Here is a 22678-nt window from a genome sequence, read left to right as displayed (position 1 = left end):
AATTTAATATGTTCTTTGTAAATATACTTTAATGCAAATGTGTAGCCAAACAATGTGTTGCAAGTATTATAATACTATAAATAATACTGCTTACCATAAAATTGTTTGTATAAGAAGTAATGTTGTTTATGAATATTATAAAACGCATTGTAAAAAGGTGATTTCACTGTAGATACCTTATCAATTATTTGTGTTGTTTGAATTGATTTTTATTAAGATAATATAATATGATTAAACGATGTTATGCGTTTTGATGTAGAACATGCATTATACTTGGAAATACATTTAAATTATCAACGGTAGTTACTGTGTAAATGTATAACTTAAAAATGCATATTTGATTTGTAAATTTATTGTACATATTTAAAAACAAGTTCTTTTTTGGATCACTACAACCTGTTTTCAAATGAGAAATGTCCTTCAAAACAATATGTATTTGATAATAAAGTAAGGTATGCGCATAAATAACACGGCGTAGTTTGAATTATACCGAGGTTTCTCTGCCAGGGATATCACTGGATTATATTAATACTTCATTGAACATGTATTAAATAGTATTTCACAAGCGTCCGCTAACGACAAGACGGTGGTTAACTATTATATTTTTGACGTTATTCATGTAAGTTGTGCAAACGACGTTTATGGTGTCTTGACATTTAATGCATCGTTAAAACTTATTGATGAAACTTTATATTACTGCGTAAGTGTGCATAAATTAAACTTTACTATTTTGCAATATATATCGTGTTAAATGGGCAAAAGAAATACGATGGTTTCCCTAGCTTACCGATGTATGTTTTTTGGAGCGTATTTTGTGATTGCATTTTGTTTTTAATAATAATGAAAAGCCGTGTCTGTTTAAATATTAAGACATTTAATTTGTATACCCACTCGAAGGGAGAGGACTAAACGGTTGCACTTTCCGTCCAGCCATGCGTAGGTAAATCCCGATGCTTGTGTTTTGAACTCATGTTTAAGTAAGGCTTGGTTCTCGGTCAAATATTCTAAGTTGAATGACGTGTAGCGATTAATTTGGGCAAAATTACGACCATTTGTCTATTTATCCCGTCACACAATATATATACTTGCTTGAAGCTTGCATTCTTGTCCTCCCAACTTACTGAGTAGATATCGCTTGAACGTTCACAATTTAATTACCTCAATGTATAGATCTTCGCAAAGAAAGGTATTTCTTGCTTCGACGAGTTTAAGCAGAATTATTACCCTTTGTCTGGTTTTTCCAGTTCAAAATATGTAGTCACAAATGTTCTTTTTTAAGTTTCAACTACTCTTTAAAGCGGGTATATACGATTTTTTATATGTGTTTAATTGTAATATATTGATAAAATATGTTACAATAACACAAAATAGTTAAGAAAAATTATACATTAAAGCCGAATTTCATAAAATGCAGCAAAGACAAATTAGCGCCCTGAGCCGATAGTGACATACATATTTTCCTACAACGACCGAAGCATTCGTCTTTGTATTATAAACCGTTAAACTACGAGGGGTGTTCCAGAAGTTCGTGGATTTTTGCTATAACTTATTAGTTTGCTGGTAAAAGTCAATGAAATGTACATATTATACAAAACAATTATCACAGACTTTATATATAAGCTAAAATGCATGAATTCCATAAAGCGCGTTTGAAACGCGTTGCCATAGAGACCTCAGTAACGACAAATTTCACGTTACAGCGCCTAAGTTCCCCTTACAGCCCGGATTTGGCCCCTATGGACTTCCGCGTCTTCCCGGAAGTTTAATCACAGTTGCGCGGTATTCGCTTTGCAAGTAAACAGGAACTTACAGTTGCAGCAAAGCCAATCGTGTCGTCTTTTGACGCTGACTGGTATAGAGACACTTTTGACAAGTGGATTTCCCGACACATAAAGTGCATTCGCGTTGGAGGTGATTATGTGGAAAAGATTTGACAGTTGTTAACTTCATAACGTCATTGACGTTGAACAGAAACGTTACACGTGCGTCGGTGTGCGCAGTGTGCACATGTTCAAATCTCTGATATATATTTATTGTTTTATGTATTTCCATGATATTTGGAGAGTAGATTTGGAAAGGACGAAATATTCTTAACATGCTATTTGTTTGTCAATTTATGTTACCAAATGAAAATTATAGCGAAAATCCACGAACTTCTGGAACACCCCTCGTAAGTTTAGATGCACATCGTACATGTATGGTATACATGCTGGCGAATTCGGCTGTACAGCCGTTTTCAATTTCAGAATTACATATCTGGCTTATTTCGCATTTTTTGACACATGTTCTTCTTAACTTTTATTTTAATTTATATTGAAATATATAAATAATAAGTTTTTTACACAGTTTATATAAATTCATAAATATTTGACAAAATCGTATATACCCGCTTAAACTACAAGGTGGATTTCGTTCAAACTTTTACAGTTGAACAAACTTAGTATGTGCATAGTTGTAAAGACAAGAGTTTATGATGTTTTGTCCAGACTGTTTGTCATTTGCATGTTTTCAGCTTTAACAGATTTAGTCAGAATATTTTAAATGTCTTTGGTAATTTCTGGTTGAATCTCACTGAAACGTTTAGAGTTGAAAGGCTTTAATGTGTATATTATCAAAACAATACAGAATTTTGCCAGCAACCAGTGTTTGCTGAGTTAAGTCCAAGTCCACTGTTGTATATGTATCCAACCATGTGTTGTGGCGGCATCTATGCGTGTTACACATTTCTTGTACTGATGTGATATTATATGATGAATTTTAACTGCATTCAAAAGAGAAGTATCCGCTGTTTCCGTAGTGCCACACTAGACATAACAATCGACAATTGTTAAACGAATGATGCAACATTATTTCATTATCGCAATGACAGTTCTATAGGGAAATCAAGGTAATATTTAAATAGCAAATTGCGAGTTGCTTGTGATTTAGATGCTTTGCAGGGATCGTTCCAAGGCGGTGACTCCAATCTTCATTTACTCTTCTATGTGTGTATGCTGTTTCGTATTGTGCTGTTTCGTACTGTTTTGGCAATTTGTCACATGCCTTAAATAAAGGACCAACTAATTGTATATAATGAGAATGCAATACTGCTCAAGCAGCTGGAGTTTTACTTCTTTATATAGTGCATCTGTGATTGTCTTTAAATAATTTATTGACTTAATTTCTTTATCTGACGTCTGCCATTCCAAGGTCGAACAGTTAACAACACAATTGAAAAATAGTGTTCACATATTAAACAGTGATTCAAATGTTATGTGGTCGTTTTCGAGTCACTGAATCAGTCAGTGAAGTCGAAATACCTGAACTGCACTCTAGTTCTAGCTATTATACTTTTTATGATTTGGGGAAAAACACGTTTGTTTCTTTTCAACAAGCTAATTTTAAAATTAGAAACTGGACAATTTGCGTAAATGTTGCTTAAATGAACATTGTATGTTCAAATAATTAAGTCTAACTTATGATTTTTTGTCTGATGTAACTGTTTAGCTCTTTGGACACTTTCTCATAGGATGAAGGTACCATATTTGCTCACACAAACAGTATAAGATTGTAACAAAATATAACAATTATTCAGTGGACTCATGTTGAAAATGACCCTTTTGCTCTCATATTGTTTGAATAAAATATCAATTGTTTAGTTGACAAAGATTACATTTGATATTATATATCCTTTTTCACCCACCAGTTGTTCTAATTATTATATTATTCCTCGCCGGAATCATATACCCGAGCTGCTTGGGTTAATTTCATTTAAACCTGGTACGAATGTATATATGGAATAGAGGATCATTTACGCATTTGCAAATAACGGAGATATGACCTCTTTTTTTCTTTAAAAAAGCACACTTTTGTGTCTGGAGCCGCATCTTCTTAGTCAGGTCTCATGAAACTTCGTATGAGTGTATTATATGGATAACATAATGATGCACGTCAAATTTCGACGCAAACAATTTTTGTTAAGGCCTTTCCTTACTTGAACAAACCCTTTTCTATATTGGATTTGTTTTTATTGAGATGTATCTCAAATAAGCAACAGCCATGAAACTTGCTACAGTTGTTTTCAATCATCTAGGGCTGAGTCACATGTAAGACCCTGAAACCTAGATATAATGCCAAGATCACACATTTAAGTCGAATATCACATCTGTGGAGTTTTATTCATAAAGCAGCCATTATAGCACTGTACATCAAGGGGATTTGTATTCACTTTCTACGAGTTTGATTCTTGATCCGCCTGTGTGTTACAGGTAAGACTCAGGTCTCAAGGAGCAAGATAAAGGTCACATACTTAGCCCAAATGTAACACATTTTGAATAAAAATGTCATAGTTTTAAAGTTTGCCATAATGCAAGTGATTTTAAAATTATCTTATGTTAATGTTCATTGTTATCAGGTAGTGAGGCACATGTAGAACCACGTCCATATGACTAAGATCAAGGTAACACAAATGGCGTTACGCACCGCCTTTTAATAATAGAGTTATCACCATTTATTTCTTTAAAAACAGACTTTGTTATCTGGTAGATTGAATTTAAACTTGGTTTCGTGTATATACACACGGCTAGCTGAATGAGGCAGATCAATGGTTCTTAGACCGACTTTTAATAACAACATCTTTTAATAGCATTCTGTGTGACTTAAAAAACGATTTCATAAGAAGACTTAGTTGTGTACAGAGTTTCGACCCATTCATGAACATAATTATTTTTTTCTGGGGATATCCATTCAACGAATTTGCTTTGTATTAACATTTTGTTGGAAAAGTTTAATTATGACGTATGTCAACTTTAAACGCCCACCATTTTTCATTTAATTTTCAAAAAATGTGGAAAAGGTACTCTATGACATCGTTTAACCTTCACTTGTTCCTTACTTTAAAATGAACATGAGTACTTTGGAACCTTTCAATATGATAAAATCATTCGTTACTGACTGCTCAATGTACCATTTGTCATGTGTTGGTTTTGTTTACTTCGAACGCCATCAAAACCAGCGAAATAATATATGATTCATTTTACAATACGACACTTTGCATTCATAGAACAACTAAATTAACAGTTTAGCCATTGTTGCTTTATACTTTTGTGAATATCAAATAGGCAAATAGGTTATTATAAGTTTATATTCATGATCTGTATCACATGAACATGTATATCATGTACGTGTATAACCGTTATGGGCAACTAAATTTGCAGTTAATCCATCGGTACATATAATGGTTATATGTAAGTGTAAAAATTACATCAACTATGTATTTTAATAACGCCGTTGTGTTACTACTGTAAGTGTACGAATTGAAATATGTATAATTATTGAATTATTATCAGCATGTAACACACAACTTATATAATCTTTATATCTGGTAAAATAAATTAACAAAGCTTGATGGATGTAAGGTTTGTATTTATTGGCCGCAGACCTTTCATTACAAATACACGAATCGTAATTGTCATTGTATAGCTGCAAATGAGTGACACTGTACATTTTTGAAAACACGAGACTTGTTTATACATCTATTAATGTCTATTTATTAACATCTATTTCCACTTATGCAGCATACATAGCTTGCAAGAAACTTGTACATACATCACAACTAGATTTCTTTCTCAGCATCTATAGTAACTGAAATTTGTCTTTATAGAGGTTTCACAGATATGTTATTTTTTAAGCACGAGGAACTAATTTTTATTAAAAATACACATGGGGCCTAATAAGTTACCTCTTATATTTCATAATGTCAAAGCCAATAATGGTCACACCAAGCAAGCCCCTGTTGGTCAATTATAGGATATACGCAACGGGCTGATGGACAATGACTTGCTTTTTACAGTAAAGCACTGAAATGCATTACTTCTAATTATAAACCACACAACACTTTATATAATGTAAATGCATTTAGACTAAAATATTCAAAATGAAAGAAATAAATTTCGCAAAAGACTAAACATTGTGAACAGATAGGCCCAATAATAATCATTGCATTGTGGAAAGAAACACAGTGACAACTGAGCGATTTAGAACAGCGATAACTCATAACATGTAGTTGCAGCTGAGTGTTTGGTTTGATGATTGAACAATAAATGATATGTTTAACTTGGCGAAACCAGTGAGACAGTGAAGGGCGTAAAAGAAGCAAATAGCGAAACCTCATATGTTTCCATTTTGAAAAACGGCTACTTAATAGGAAAATATTTAAATGTGGTCCAAATAAAAACAAAATGTTTATTATGAATCTGATTATATGTCAAAGTGAAGCAAAATAATATCAGTAATTATAATACAAACACTTTAATACTGGAAATCGTCCGTTGTAAAGTAACTTTTAAAAAGTCAGGATGAATTTGTGTTTAACTCAATCACGTCGTTTCCATTGTATCCAACGATTATCTTGCTTGTGTCTTCATTAACGTAGACTGAACCAAGGTATGATATATCAAGTTTTATGGTATTGAGAACTTTATTGCCTTCCGTGTCAACTTGACTTACAATATTGTCACCTAAGACAAACGCCTGTCCTTTGGCAGTAACATGCACGCTATGTATATAATTAGATGTTTTAAATACAGGGTCCTTGCTGTGACCGCTCCATCCCTGATCAAAGTGCGGAGATTTCCATTGACCCTGTCCGTAACGTAGATCCTTTTTCCGTCAGGACTCACGCCAACACCCAATAACTAATATTGAATAAAATGCATCTACTTAACGATAAACAAAATATTAAGATTGATTAATGTCTGGATATACGTCGATAATTAGAACAAACTATAAATGTTCAAACATGTTCCGACATCTTATATTGGTATTCTATAACACATACCAAGCTTGCTACTTGTTTTATCCAACTAACATCACGCACTAGCTTGCCATATTTAGATAAATATAAAAGTGTTGTTTCATTTGTATACCGGAAACAGATAGCTCTAGCAAACTATCATATATTATACAATAATATGAGCAACAAAAAGTTAACGAAACTTATTAAAACGTCATTGAAATATATATTAGATTAAAAATTAAAGATTGATTTCAGTATCATTATATAACAGTTGTGTATCACAAAAAAATAGGTTAGTATAATTTCAAAAAACTCATTATAGGTAATGTGTTTGTAGTGTTTAACATTTACGTCTCAATTGTCTTATGTAGTATCTATATTCTCATGCACACGTTTTTGTAGTAAGCATAAGTTTTCATGAAAATATATCACTTTTATTGGATTTTGTTTGTATAGTACATCAAGTGTGTGTATATAATTGTTTTGAATATACATTTCTAACCACTTCCAATAACATGTTATTGCTTAAATTTACATATATGTGACGTCGTCAGCGAAAATCAGTCTTGTGTTCGCTGACGTTAATGTCGGGAAATCGCGTGATTAAAATCTGGTACGAAAATGCGCTGGATATTTCGTCTTTTTTATTTACAATTTCCCGGCTCATAATTTATGTCATGTTTTAAAAATTTCCACAATAAAGCATGAATATGTCCTTTAAGCACTGGCACAATTGGTGGTTTGTAATCCATTTTTTTTTATTTCAAATTATTCCCCTTGATTGACACAGTTTCGTTTGAGCAGTTCACAGGTAGCGCAACCTGTCTCGTAGTGTAGATTTTCAATGGTTATTTAACACTGTAAATCAAAGTAACATCATGTACTGTTGGATGTTTTCGATCGAAGAAGGTTCGGAAATGATATTTCCACAACAATAAAATAGGTAAGTGAAATATATATGTGTATCCTGGCTTTGTAATTAATTTTCGCGACTCGCAAGTTTGACCCGGAAGTTAATTGTACGATAGCAACTGAATTGTTTATATGAAATGGTGGCAGATTTAAATTTGACCTTTATGTCTCAATTTAGTAACACCAGCACTATTCATACTATGTTTCAGTGTGACAACTGTTGCGGCCAAAATAAAAACAACATAGTCATCTGGTACCTTCTGTGGAGAGATCTTGTAGGTAATAACAAGCCCTGGCCTTAGTTATTGTGTTTCTGATAGCTTTTTTCAGTGTTGAGAAATTAATTTAGTTAAACCTGTTGTTAAAAAATATTTGTTTGCAGTAATGCAATTACAAAATTGTGAAGCGCAGGGCTCAACATTAACCTAAAAACCAACTTGCCCTGCTGGGCAAGTTCTTTAATAGAAAATCTACTTGCCCTGAAAGTAAAGCCACTTGCCCAAACATGAAATATCACATTAACTGTAAACCTCATATTTTTAATTAAGATCAAAATGATACACCACTAAACCTTTTTTATTTTTGCTTATTTAAAAAATGATTACAGCAATTAAAGTCTAAATTTAATGGTCTTTGTTCTTTTTTGCACTTGCCTGGGCGGACAACTAGATTATAAAATAACTTGCCCAGACCCAACTGTTACTTGCCACGGGCAAAAGGACAACTGTTAATGTTTGAGCCCTGAAGCGTGTTGAATTGTTGATACGTAGTGAAAATTTTACAATTTAATTTTTTACTCTGATATCAATCTCAAAAGAAAAAATCCCTTAAATAAGATATTGAAATGAGTCAAAACATTTTTAAAGTCAGTCAATTACTACAAACATACATATTTTAAATTGTAGCCTGACCATTTTTAAAACTGATTTTTTAACATTTCAGGTTTACACACAAGCATCACACTAAGCTGTATGTTGGTAGGACATACAAAGTTTACACCAGATTGGCACTTAGGCATCTGGAAGTCTAAGTGAAGGTAAATTCCTTATCACAGTATGGTGTATGTAACCTGCATGATCCTTCTTGATAAACCTTGTTTGCATTTCCATAGGTCTAATTAGTTGTATAGTTCTGCCATGTAATAAAATATTATAACAATAATAAAAAATACATCAATTAAAAATAGTGTGTAGGTATTTTATGTCTTGTAACTGGAAAATAAATATTTATTTTAGTAGTTCAGCAGTTTTATTGGTATGCAATTCTTGATAGGGCAAACAAAATCACATGCACAATTATCCTTCAAACTTTGTAGTTTTCTATTACAACAACAACAAAATAATGATTTGATAATAGGGAAACTATATTTTGTATTTGTTTCATTATTAAATGGTAATCTTGATACAAAAACTCCAATGCAGAAACGATGTCTGATGTCGCAGCGTCTGTGGGGTTATAGTCAAGGACGGGCCACAACATTCCCCAGCTTGTGGGGGACACTTCCAATCCTGTTCTGTTGTACGATTGGAAGGATGACCTTTCTACATCGTTTCACCCAATAAAGAATGTTACCAAATTTCACCAATTTCATGTGTCAGTAGATCATCCGGGTGTTGTGGAGTGCAGGGAATTTAGTGACTCACCAGTAGTCAGAATTACTCTCAGGAAGGTCTCGAAAGTGAATGTTAATGTGAGCTGTGACGACCTGCCAAAAGAAATGTTTGCGAAAGGGCTTGATCTGGACCGTCAGTGGTACTTATTTGAACACATTCGTGAATTTTGTCGCACAGATGAAGCCAAAAACTTTACATGTCCGAAACCCGCTACTGGTAAGCGACAAAAAACAGACTGTGCCCCCCAAAAAACAGAAGATGCATTAAGATGCACATCTGATATTCTCTGATCATGCCAAAACAATTACATACATCATGTATCAGCGTTTATTTTCGGCAAGGTATTGGGTGATATATTTTCCCCCAAACAGTGCAAAAAAATCCTCTATTCTGAGGAAAGCTAATACATTTACATGTATACAAGTGCTAAATCTGTCAGTTAATACAGGTTTTGAAGTGTTCAATACAATAGTTTGTTGTTCTTATTGCACAAGCTTGTTTTTAAGTGTTTTAAGTCTCATATTTACAAAACAAAAATCAATTTTCCTATTTTAATTTGCAATTGTTTTCACCGTATGGACACAGACTGCCTTTCCGAAAAACTGGAAAAAAAATAAATGTGAATATTGTATTTATTTATGTTTTACCATGAAAATCCTATAATTGTGTTTGTTTACTTCATAGTAACAAAAATAAACAATTTATATGTATAAATTATTGTTTATTTTGTCTATTTTACAATATCAAAAATAATGATTAATAATGATTATTACATTTACTGAAACATTTAGTATCCAAGTGTACTTTCAACCAACACTTTTCAATGCTGTTTTTTTGCCATTCTGTTGTGTTTGAGGTTACATTATACTTAATTACACATGTAAATGAATTAAAAAGGAAATTGTTCATGGAACACAAAAAATTATTGATTGTTATTGTTTAACTAATTACAAAAACAGTGCAATTAATATTGTGTTTGCCTTTAGACAAACACTTGATTGATAATACAATTCATATATTTTTAAAAGGCGTGATTGTATGCTCTGCAGATTATTAACATGTAAATCGGTTACCATAGCATCACAAAGGATACATTTTAAATGTCCATAATGCTGTTGTCAAATTATTGCATTATAATTATGTATTTGACTTAGGAAAGATTATTGTTTTAATAAACCAGTTTGCTTGTTGTTTGAAAATGTTTTTGTTGTTTTTTTGCATTAAATGATAACTTTTCGTGACAGTAAAATGTAGGGTTGGTCACTTTGGAAGGTCATACAATTATATTAAAATGTGATAAATAAAAAATATGTATCATTTTTGTTAACTACAATGTTTAGAGAATCTAAAATTGCCAAAAAGTCAAAACGTGATTTTTTGAACACAAGACTGATTTTTCTAGCTTTGGTCACATATGAATTATACTAGAATACCATGAATAGATCTTGTCATGTAAAGAATTACAGTTAACACAATTGATCTGCCCCTTAAAGTGTATTATGTAATAGTTGAGAATATCTTGTTATAGTTGGATTCTGCTTTTACTGATGATTTGAGTTTTCATTTAAAATAAAATCTACTAAAAAATGCAAACAACAATATAGTTGTTTAAACATGTCACGATTTACAATTAAATGCGCCTTTTAATGTTTTTTATACATTTTGTTATGTCTCTTTTAAAGTATAGTTACTGAATGCGATATACATTATGTGTGTTTCAGTTAAAATTTACTTTTCATTTGCATACTGCAATACATGTACCAGTATTTGTTTTGTACTTTACCATGTACATTGTTTTGACTGATTTGTTATCATTGTATGTTATTACATGCAGTTAAACTGCACTTGTCAACAAACGGCCCTGGTGACCGTTAGTTAGGTAATGTATTATAATAGCTAATTTAAACTGATAACACAATTGCAACGTTATGGCAAACCGTGGGCTTTTCCATTATTCCCTTGTGACTGACATGTATAGTACTTTAGAACGTACGGCCGGGTACCAGTCTATAAAAAGAACTACGGAGCATATTATTTCCGATTTTATCTGTAAATATGTCGTGTGCATTATAATTGTATATACTTTATGTGAGAAAACATCGATTATTGATATTGTGCCTTTGTAGTGATAAGTTACACTCAAATTGTCGTATTTGTTTTATTTAGAACATATATACACACAGCAATCTGTTTTTGTTTAAAATCATTTTAAGTTCATACAATGAACACATTTTTACTTTGATGTTTCAATTAAAAACTGTATTATTATTCCCGTTTTTAGCAAAGTACAATTCTGGAACCAGGAAGAAAGTGTGCTCGTTTAGCCTGCTGTCATAATGGGCCATACTGGCCTGTATTTTAATATTTCCGTACGAGGTAATGTGGGTCGGTACTCGATCAGCTGACATATTCTAATTCAATTTTCTGAAAATCTAAAAAATGGAAACTCATCATAACCTTTATATATATAGTGTTTATTGGATATAGTAATAGTTGATATGGTAAGTATTTTTACGGTAATTGTGTATTTCTGATTCAATTAAATAACACGGTTTGCTAAATCGAAAGTAAGACTTTTAATCACACTCTACCAAAAGACTGATGTCAACATAAAATCTAATAAAAAGGGGAAACCTATAATATAGTGTGCATAACATAAATATATAATAGTTAATTGGAGATAACAGCATGTGAGATGGTGAGTAGTTTTTACAATGATTGCGTATATCCGATTCAGTTCGATTACAAGGTTTAGGAAATCGAAAGTAGGTTTGTTTATTAGGCTATACATATAGTCTTAGGTTAACCACTCAATTGTCGTATGCCTATTGACCGTTATCAATATTTTGGTCAAAATATTATTTTATGTCGTAATTGAAATAACATGTTTCAATTATTTATTCATTTTAAAACCAAATAAGGCTAAACATATGTACTAGTTCTGGCACGGGAAGCCTATTCGTCGATTATATGCAGCCGATAGCGCTAGTCCAAATAATTACGTTAAAAGTCCCATTTCGACTTTGATATTTACATCCAATATTCTGACATTTAAGTTTTTACTATCAATACTTTTAACAAGTGTTAAACTCATTTTACTTAGAAAAATTACAATGTTAATCGTCGACTAGGCTTCCCGTGCCAGAAAAGTGAGCCGATCGAGAGGCTTTCCGTGCCATAACGAAAGCGAAAGTAGGCATTTTTAAGTAAAATTGGCGATAATTACTATATAGCGTACATTGAACGTAAAGTTTTGATCATAAAGGTAATATCAATGACATCAGATATTTGACATAGTACGGAAAAGCTATGTTAAAAAGTAATCAAAGTGCCATGTATGCACGATTGTTCGAACACCCTCGTCCTCATTCCATCTTCGATAGAGTTTGTGGAATACTGTGAACCTGTAGCTGGATATATGCTTTAACTCATGGACCACCTCTTTTTATGCACAAATATGTTTACGGGTTTTAATTTTAGATTTTCTTATCTGTTTTGTGAATTACGATCATCCATTTTTCATGTTTATAACTAAGAGGCAGCCGAGAATGAACAGAGAGGCAGCATTTTGACAGAGAGGCCACCGATATGCATACACACCGTGCAGTTATAGCTCGAACGTTTAGTTTGCTGGATTCAAATAAAATAATTAAATAACAAATCGTTAAATAAACATATGTTGTAAAGTTCGTGTGGTGTGATACAATGCACTAGTTGTAAGGATAAATCCAAACTGAAACACATATAAGTATTATAAGGTCGATTTGAAACAATGTGTTCGGTTCTGCACATTAAACACGCAATGCTTTTTTCAGGAAATGGCAACCACGTCGCAGTATTCGGAATCCTTCGCCGAAACAAATCTTAAAATGCTTGAGAACGAATCACTTTGTGACGTCATATTTGCTGCCGGAAACGAACAAAAACAGATAAAATGTCACAAATTCATTCTCGCCAGCCGAAGTCCAGTCCTCTATGCCATGTTTTGTGGCACCCTGGCCGAATCCAAAGACGTCATCTATGTTCCAGATATAGAGCCATCTACCCTAGATAATCTATTACGGTCGGTAGTAGAAGAAGGTTATGTTTTAAGCCAGATAAAATATGTATTGAGTTATTATATATTATTCATCTTTAACGTCCAGGGATATTTGTCTCTGGAGCGGAATAGTGTGGCTTTTAAGCTATACGCCGTTTATAAACTGCATATTTAAAGCGCTCTTGTTGATCTAAGCAGTACTATATATATTGAATGCAATATCACTCTTCGTTCTGTATAGTGTTGTTGAACATATAACAAATTGATTCCCGGTACATTTGTCAAAAGAATTTTTCGATTGTTTACTAGTATATGATTTCGCATGTTGATTAATAGTTAATGCTATTTGACAGATATCTTTACAGTGGCAAGGTCGAAATAAACGCAGACACAGTTCTTTGTGTGTTGTACACGGCGAAGAAATACGATATTCCTGGGCTGGAATCTCAATGCAAGACATTCCTAAATGACAACCTTGATGCCGAAAATGTCTGCACAGTTCTGGACCAGGCAATAGTGTTTGGCGATGAAGAGATGAAAGCTAAAAGTTTAGAATTTATAATGGACAAATCCAAGAGTGTTTTGAAATCAGATGCATTTACTCAAATGTCAAAGTCTGGATTGCAAGAGGTGCTTAAACTGGAGTCTTTTAGCGCAAGTGAATGTGAACTGTATCTTGGATGTAAACGATGGGCTACGCATAGATGTAGAGCCGCCGGGAAACAAGAAACAGATGAACAGAGAAGGCAGGAGTTGGGGGACGAACTTATTGACCTGATTAGATTCCCGACCATGACGCTGGTAGAGTTCACGGATGCTGTAGCTTCTGGAAACGTACTGAATAAAGATGAATTGCTCTGCATTTATCGCAGCATTGCAAAACAAGAAATTGCCTCAAAATTCAAAAACAAACCCCGACTGGGTTTAACGGCGAGCCTTTGTTTAACGGCGAGCACAAAAGTTTTGTTTGTAAGGTGTAAACGCATGGAAAAAGTTTGGAAGTATGAAGGGTCACAGGATGGTCTTAGTTTTACAGTGTCTAAAGACTGTGTACTCAGTGCAGTGGATATGGTTTTGCCGGTTTTTGAAGGTTCTGTGACAGGCGTATTTGAGCTCCTTGAGGACACAACTGTCGTTCATACTCAGAATGTTACGTTACATTACAATAAAGGTACTACCAATTTGCTCGTTAATTTAGATAAACATCTTACTCTTCAATCCACGAAAGAATATTCCATAAGACAAAGAATGAAAGGCTCAAGCGTGTTTTTCTGTGGTTCAACGAATACCAATATAACGATGGAAGGTGTGGCTCAGTGAGTTAAAGGTTGGATCAAGTAATAACGGTTCAAATGTTTCACGGGGACAGTTTTATGGGTTTGAAATTTTGATCAACACAAAGAAATAATATTACATACATAAATACATAGCACATACTTGTGTTTTATATTCTCACGTGATTGGTCATTTTCTACTGTTAAAAATGGATATTGTTGTGTCATGTGTACAGATGGGAAAATGTAATCAACAAGAAATTAATATTCTTTAATACTTTTTGTAAATAAACAATTGTTCCTTGAGACCATTTCAATATTGAAACAGAAATTTATAATATAAGAGAAGTCATTTAATATACTTGATTTTTATGACACTTCTATTACACTATTACAGTACTCTTATGCCCGTCAAAGTCTTACTAATATATTTATTTATTGTGTTAATTCAGTTATTGTTATACCCATTGTGAGTAGTATATATATATATGTATATATATATATATTTATATTCTTATCAAACATATATACACGTCCGCATGATAATGCAAACATGCGTAATACATACCATAGTTGTTAGAAAGCCTCATTTAAAATAAGATTGCCATTGCTTAACTGTTTGCATGACTTTGTATTAATGTGTTGTCTTAATGAGTTACCATCGGAACATAAAGAGATTATTATTATCAGTATTTTCATTATCATTATATGTTCTTTGTAAATTAAAATGACTGCACTCGTGCAACGTAATATGTATGTATAGACGTGTGAGAATTTAAAACAACTTGTTAAAGAAAAGTAAGGTTATGGTCTATAAATAAGAATGTATACCATTGTTTGTAAATGGAAAGTAATGTAGCTTCATCGGTGTAAAAACGCAGTATGACAAATGCATTAATTGTAGGAACCTACTGGAGTGTTTTTGCTGTTGGTGGTGATGTTTATTAAAATAACATATTATATATTTAACGATATTATGTTTTTTGGTGTTAAACAAATAAACAATAACAATTGCCAATGCATTGTAATTATTTACAATTATTAAATGTGTAAGTAAATAATTATCAGTTGCGCGTTTAACGTTCCGGTTGAAGGTTTATCTTTTAACACATGTTGTTGATTAGAATAGCTTAAAGCTGTTAATAAATACGCGTGTACATGGCTTCAAGCTGGTGTTTTGAATGTTTCTCACTGTGATGTATTTACAACTGTATAATAATGCATGAATGAGTATTTGCCTCAAAGTTTCACTGTTAAATGACATAAATGTAAAAATGATTGTTAAGAAAAGAATTTGGCTGCGAAGAGTTTGGACAGAATTATGGATCTTTGTGGTTTGTCCACAGTGACTGTAAAATATATATTGGAATTGTCTTAGTCCAAATATTCCGTGTAGGGGAATCCATGTCTGTGAACCATCATAGTATTGACGTAATTTTATTATCTGAATTTTAACTGCAATCAGGAGAAAGATCTTCGCTATCTCAAAAGGACCAAACCAGACATAACATGAGACATGTGTTAAACAAATCAATCAACATATCACCAAGTGTTACTGTTCCGATGAAAGCTTGATATGGATCTGAAAATATTGTTTTATAGTGTATTATACGTGTAATTGGTATAATCGCTTGTATTATGTAATTATTGTGCATATGTTATTAACGACATGCAACGTTGCTTAACGCTATACAAGATTCAACCATTCAAAAAGGCTGTGAATCTATATTGGCTTTTATTGTGACTATGCTTAATGTTACGTCAACTAGTCAAATCCCGAATAAATAGGGCAGTTAACAATACAGTTGACACATACATACAACTGAAATCAACATGCTATGCTACCTGTCATATTTTGTCGTCATATTATGCACTTACTGCATAAAATGATTTAATTCCTGAAGCGTAATTTAAATATCCGAAATGTAGAACAGGTATTGTGCGTGTATTTATTAACAAAATGCCTCCTTAGTGAAAGAAGGTGTCATTTGACTGTGTTTTTTTTTCTTTTCAAGAAAAAAGACATTTACATTATTCAACAAGCTAATTTTAAAACCAAATATTTCAAATTTTGCATAATGTTAAATACATGTGCGAATTGGAAAATATTAAGTCATGTATAATATTTTATCGTCGTTTGTCATTCGTGCGGCCTCCGCACCTTATAAACATTCTAGTGGTCACATCAATCGTCCTATCCCCATGAAACTTGGTCAAAAGTTTTGTCAAATGATCTCAGAATGATATATTGGCTGATTTAAAAGTTGGGTCGAGTTAGGTATAAAACTTAGGTTACTAGGTCAAATTAAAGAAACAGCTTGACACTCAAGAAGTAGCATTTGAGTAAAATATTTATATAACTTTTTCAGAATATTTGTAATGGTGATTTTATCGGCTGAGTTCGACCATAGTTTCGTTTAGAAGAAAACATGTCCGCCAATTGGGCGGAGAAGTTTTCCCGATATGTCTTTAATTACACCTGTTAACGTTCATTAGGCAACGTTAATTTCTTATCTTCATGAAACTTGGTCGGAACGTGTGTTCCAACAAAATCCGTGCTGAGTTTGAAAATGGTTGACAGGGGATCGAAAACTTGGAAACAGTTTTTATTTGCATTTTTTATTTCGAATTTTGAAATTAATTTACTAACAAAAATGTAATAGTTGGTCCATTTTTTCAATAGTAACAATAACTAGAGAACAAAATAAAATATAAAACAATGTGCCTGCGCTGTTGGCAAAGCAAATGGCAATTCTATTGCGCTAGTTGAAGAATGGTCGTTTTCGTAAATCGCGACTCAAATTTTGACAATTTTGAGACGTTCGTGACTCAAATTTTAACGAAAGTGAAATTTCGCGACTCATTTTTTCACTATTGTGAAAATGTCGCAACTCATTTTTATTCTCAAATTGTGAGAACCACTTGGTGTTTAATAATTAACTGTGGTGCATACGGCTAATAGTAATCGGTTAACTTTAAATAAAACGTACCTCCAACCAAAAGCGATTTTGGACGTGTACCCATGCAGTATCGTGTGCTTGTCGATCGTAATCCTCTCCCAATAATAGTTATTCTGGGTAATTTTACAGTCGAAACTTAAAAGTCCTTGCCGAATAATTCATCACTTCCTATTAGCCCAGATAATAGGTTCAGTTGAGTCATTATAAATAACATAACGTTCAAAATGTATGATTTTATAGTTGCACATCACATGGCCGGTTGAATGTAAATTAGCTTCATGCGCTTTTATTGTAAAACATCAATACTAAATATACGTTTAATATTTCGGTTTGACATACTGAACACAACTTGCGTTCTTTTTCATGCATTAGCGACATACTGGCAGCATTGTGTTGTCCTTTTAAAGGTTCTTGATAACCAAACCATGTGTGACATCAAATAAGCGATGTGAAGGAGATAATTTACTCGTAAATGAAATAATTAACCAACCAGAATACATGCAGTCATAAAAGCATTATAAGCGCGGATCCATCATATTTATATCGTCTACAATTGTGTTCGCCGTAAGTGTATCCACAAGTTTGAATCATTCGTTAAACATGTATTTTGATTGGCTGATAATGTCGGTACCTTTAGCAAACTATGCTGTGTCCACGACTTACAAAGTCATTCAATCGAAAAACAGATCTCTTTACAACGATCTATTAAGTTGTTCTTTTGATATATTTACTCGTTTTCACGAATAAGTCATCGCATTATCACGACTTATTAACTAATTTAATTTTCTAGTAAACCCGGTAATTTATTTCTTTTATTTATCCCTCATACATCAACGCTTTTAAACATGTGACCCACATCAGATTCTATTTTTGTTGATATACATGTAACGGCATTTCTAGCATAGAGCAGGCGTGACTAAAGAATAACTGGACATTGCAGATGAGCATTTGATATCTCAAATATGGGCGAGGCTGACCTTTTGTAATTGTTAGGTGAACTTATATCTTCAAATGTGGTTGCAGTTGATTCGTTGTCTGTAGTATACACACTTTTATCCCATTTTCACCGCGACATTGACAGTATAACACGTTGTGAAATATACTTGCTTGTATTCAACACTGTGGAATATACCTGTCGCGTGCACGGACTACTTTTTAAATGACCTCATGCGATATGCGCTAAAATTAGGTCGATATTGTTTGGTTCATTGATCGAATTTTAAGGTCACCCATTAGAAGAAAATGTGCATATTTTGCAGAAAAATATATATATGACATTTTCACCAAAAGAAATGATGAAATAAAATATATAATTACACGATTTTTGTTTTGTTATTTTTTTATTTATATTTACTTTACCACTGAATGATTTTTCATAAGAAACAAAGTCGACAAAACTTAAGCTTCAAAATTATACGACCTTTAACCTTTAAATCTAGTCATATGACATAATTTTTCGCCATCCGTATAATGAATCAGCTGATTGAAGGCGTCATAAAATGACATACTTATTGCGTCATTTTCCCCATTTTTTTGACGATTTATTATAAACGCGACTAATTTCACATGTTTTCTCTACGTTAGCGTTACCGATCGCCATAATCGTAATTGGCTATTCGAATTCCTGGCTGGCGAATAAAAATCAGATTTTCAATAAATTGGCGAATGAAAAAAAATGGAATCTCTGATTTTCAAATGCACTCTCTAAATACCTGTTTTCAGGCCGTATAAATCGGCAGAAACATCGACATGAATACACAGATAACACCCTTATCGGAAATGCCCGTGGTGATAATTACAACCGCCTTGTTCAGGTCGATACTCCACATGGGGCATGGCTAATCCCTTAATTGGTCACGCTTTACACTGCGACCATACTTTTTCTAACATTTGGATAACTCGGCTATGTACGTTATAATTGTATCACTGAAGCATGCCGTGTTCAACGTAATCGAGTCTTGACCAGTACGGCATTGTCATTTAATTAGATGGGCGGAGTTATGGATTGATTGACATCGCCACCTACTCGTATAAAATGTGTTTGTTGCAAGTTACAATCGGCGTTAATTGCGTCTATTTGTTTATATTTTGTCGAACGCTGAGTGTGAAATTGATAAAAGAAAGTCTTAAAATAAATTTTATGCATTAATATATAATAACTAGTGATACAAGAGGTTGATCAGTCACCCTACCGAAACGACCAGTTAACTGGTTACATTTTGGGGAACCTGATAAAAAATATTATGCTTTTTTATAGAATAATTTGTACGATTTTACGTTTTGTGTGCGACATACTGCCAACTTACGCTGGCGACTAGTTAGAAAAACATGCCGCACCAGTCAAGAAACAAAGTAATACAGCAATAAATCAGTATCTTAGTAGTTACAAACAGGGGGTCTGTTTTGCTAATTGGCACTTTTGTTTTGTATAACTCGCGAAAATTTAACTAGCGAACTGCGAGGAGAGGGGCCCATATTAGCGAAGACGTAATTGACACATGTATCTAATTCGCGATAAAAATTAGTTGGGACAATGGAAGACTTATTTTGATGTTTTTTTACCAATTGCCAACGCTGATTGCTCGCGAAAATAAATGTTCCCTTTCGTGATATAAATTACATTTCTTTAAAACTTTGTCATTCAAAAACTATCACTTGTTAACTAAACATGTCTGCTACGAAGTCAAATAAACGTAAAATTCAATCTGAAGATCATCGCCAGAAATCATTGTTTAGCTTCCTGACACCCACGAAAAAGCAGAAACTGATTATTGATGAAGATACACCGAGCAAGGGCATAAATGAAATCCCAGTCGTTAATACACTAACACGACCAACCGTAGAACTACCATCTACGCCGACCACGCCATCTGACCGCAGGTTCAAGCCAGAATGGAAAAATAAGTTCCCATTCATCCGTTACGAATCGGACAACCAGCTGATGTTCTGCGAGCTTTGCGAGGGTGCCGGTCGTCAAAATATATGGACTTCAGGATGCGACAAGATGAAGCTCGACGGCATCCGAAAACATGTCCTAACCACTGACCAAAAATTCGCCATCTCCGCGCAGACAGCGACCGAGCATTGAGCAGTCTGCAATCAAAGCCGCTGAAAAAGAACGTAACGGCGTTGAGAGCATAATGAAGAATTTGTACTACCTTGCTCAACGAAACGATCCGTCGAGTGCCATCAGTGACCTGAACAAACTACTGACCCATCATCACATCTCCAAGTTCGACTGCTTGACGAAAGCGGACAAATCACTACCATACGAACATCACCAAAGTGTCAAGGAGATGCAGGATGCGATGGCTGAAGTCGTAAGAACTCAGTTGATCGCAGACGTCAAGCAGAGCGGCATCTTTTCTGTCATGTGCGACGAGTCAACGGACGTATCCACAGAAAAGACTCTCGTTCTCTACGTCCGATACGCTCATCAAGGACAGACAAACACGAAGTTCCTGGAGGTCACTGAATTGAACGGCGACGAGTGCACAGCCAGTAACTTGTACCAGACCATCACAAGAATTATCGAAATGAGAGGACTCAGCATGGAAAGCATAGCCTGTATGACAACCGACGGTGCGAGCGTTATGACAGGTGTACGGGGAGGCGTTACAACGCTGATGAAACAACGAAACGGTCTCACGCTCAGTATCCACTGCATCGCACACAGACTAGCCCTGGCCAGTGGACAAGCCGCCGACAGTGACAAGTACTTAAAGAAATTCCAGGCCATGATAAACACGATATATAAGTACTATCACTACTCGCCGAAACATCAGTCAAGACTTAAAAAGATCCAACAAGTGTACGAAATGGCTGAACGGAAATTCAAGCAGACGTTCCATACTCGGTGGCTGTCATTTGAGGGAGCTGTCGACGCCTTGCTAGCAAACTATGATGCGCTGGTAACATGTATGGAGATGGATTCAGCCGAGTTTGGTGATCCCGTTGCGAAAGGTCTGCTGAAATTCATAACGGACTACCGGTTCCTGTACACCTCCCACTACATGAAAGATGTACTAACGACATTGAACATTCTAAGTAAAAACTTTCAGAGACGCGATTTAACAGTGTCTGAGCTGGCCTTTCAACTCAATGCGGCAGTCGGTGCGTTGCGCGCAATGAAGACGGTACCTGGGCCGTTCCTGAGAACATTCATTTCCAGTCTACCAGAGAACTACGTCGATGGGTTCCAATATGGAGTAGAGGGTCGGATGAATCAGATCAAGTGTTCACAAAACCTTGTGACGCTCACCATAACGAGCATGGAGAATTACTTAGGAGTGCTTCTCAACAATCTGTCCGAGCGATTCACGGACAACGGAACTGTATCCCGTTTCTCGATCTTCGATCCATCCAGGCTGCCATCTTTAGAGGACGAATTACTTACCTACGGAAACGAGGAAATCCACCAACTCGCTGAGTTCTACGGTAGAGACGCTTCACCCCTATCCGTTAATCCCGACGATTTACGAGCGGAATGGTGCCTATTCAAGTACTACATGAACAACAATTACCGGCGGATGAGTTTCAGTGACATGGCTGAACGTGTGCTGCAGAACGGGAATACAACTGCGTCCTATCCGAACGTGTCTAAACTAATAAAAGTGTGTTTGGTTTTACCAGTGTCTAGTGCTGACTGCGAGCGCGGGTTTTCCCGGTACAATTTGATCAAAACCAAACCCAGGAACAGACTTTACACGTCAACTGTGAACACCCTAATGATGCTGACAGTCGACACACCGGCGTTAGCTGATATGGATAACTTTAACTTTGGCAGAGCATTCGACGTGTGGGCAGCAGCGAAGGCAAGACGAGCAAGACATTTCATGAACAACAAGTGAATTGTGTGTTGGTGTGTTTTCAGTCTTTTTGTTCAGGTTTTAGTGGTTTCTAACCTTAATACCGGAAACTACATCACCGGTGTCTATGTAAACAAAAAAAAAATCGGCTGCATAATGGAATGTCAGCAAGTGGCTAACCGGCGAAGAAAAAAACTAAAAAATACACAGGGGCTGCAATCTAAAAAAGTAAATACGATGAAAAGTAGGAACATAAGTACCTGTTATGTGCTGTTGAATAAAACATTGTTTTGCTAT

At 34.4% G+C, this 22678-nt stretch overlaps 3 protein-coding genes across 5 annotated transcripts in view; all 3 read left to right on the top strand.

Moving 5' to 3' along the window:
• Window positions 1-239, top strand: part of LOC127840103 (BTB/POZ domain-containing protein 6-like) — a 37704-nt gene extending 37465 nt beyond the window's left edge. For all 3 annotated transcript variants that reach the window (XM_052368542.1, XM_052368541.1, XM_052368540.1), the window contains exon 4: window positions 1-239. This exon is cut by the window's left edge. The gene's annotated coding sequence lies outside the window, so the exon portion shown is untranslated.
• Window positions 240-11655: 11416 nt separating this feature from the next.
• Window positions 11656-16339, top strand: LOC127839342 (BTB/POZ domain-containing protein 6-B-like). The gene is made up of 3 exons (XM_052367682.1): window positions 11656-11801; window positions 13116-13363; window positions 13693-16339. The coding sequence occupies exons 1-3, from the start codon at window positions 11799-11801 to the stop codon at window positions 14657-14659; spliced, it is 1218 nt and encodes a 405-aa protein (XP_052223642.1). The 5' UTR covers window positions 11656-11798; the 3' UTR covers window positions 14660-16339.
• Window positions 16340-20713: 4374 nt separating this feature from the next.
• On the top strand, window positions 20714-22423 carry LOC127839476 (zinc finger protein 862-like). The gene has a single exon (XM_052367875.1). It carries the CDS (start codon window positions 20714-20716, stop codon window positions 22421-22423), a length of 1710 nt encoding a protein of 569 aa, XP_052223835.1.
• The last annotated feature ends 255 nt before the right edge of the window (window positions 22424-22678 follow it).

This window comes from Dreissena polymorpha, chromosome 7, assembly GCF_020536995.1.
Source record: "Dreissena polymorpha isolate Duluth1 chromosome 7, UMN_Dpol_1.0, whole genome shotgun sequence".
NCBI classification, from domain to species: Eukaryota; Metazoa; Mollusca; class Bivalvia; order Myida; family Dreissenidae; genus Dreissena; species Dreissena polymorpha.
Note: the sequence above shows the minus strand (reverse complement) of the source record. Positions and strands in the feature narration are given on the sequence as shown.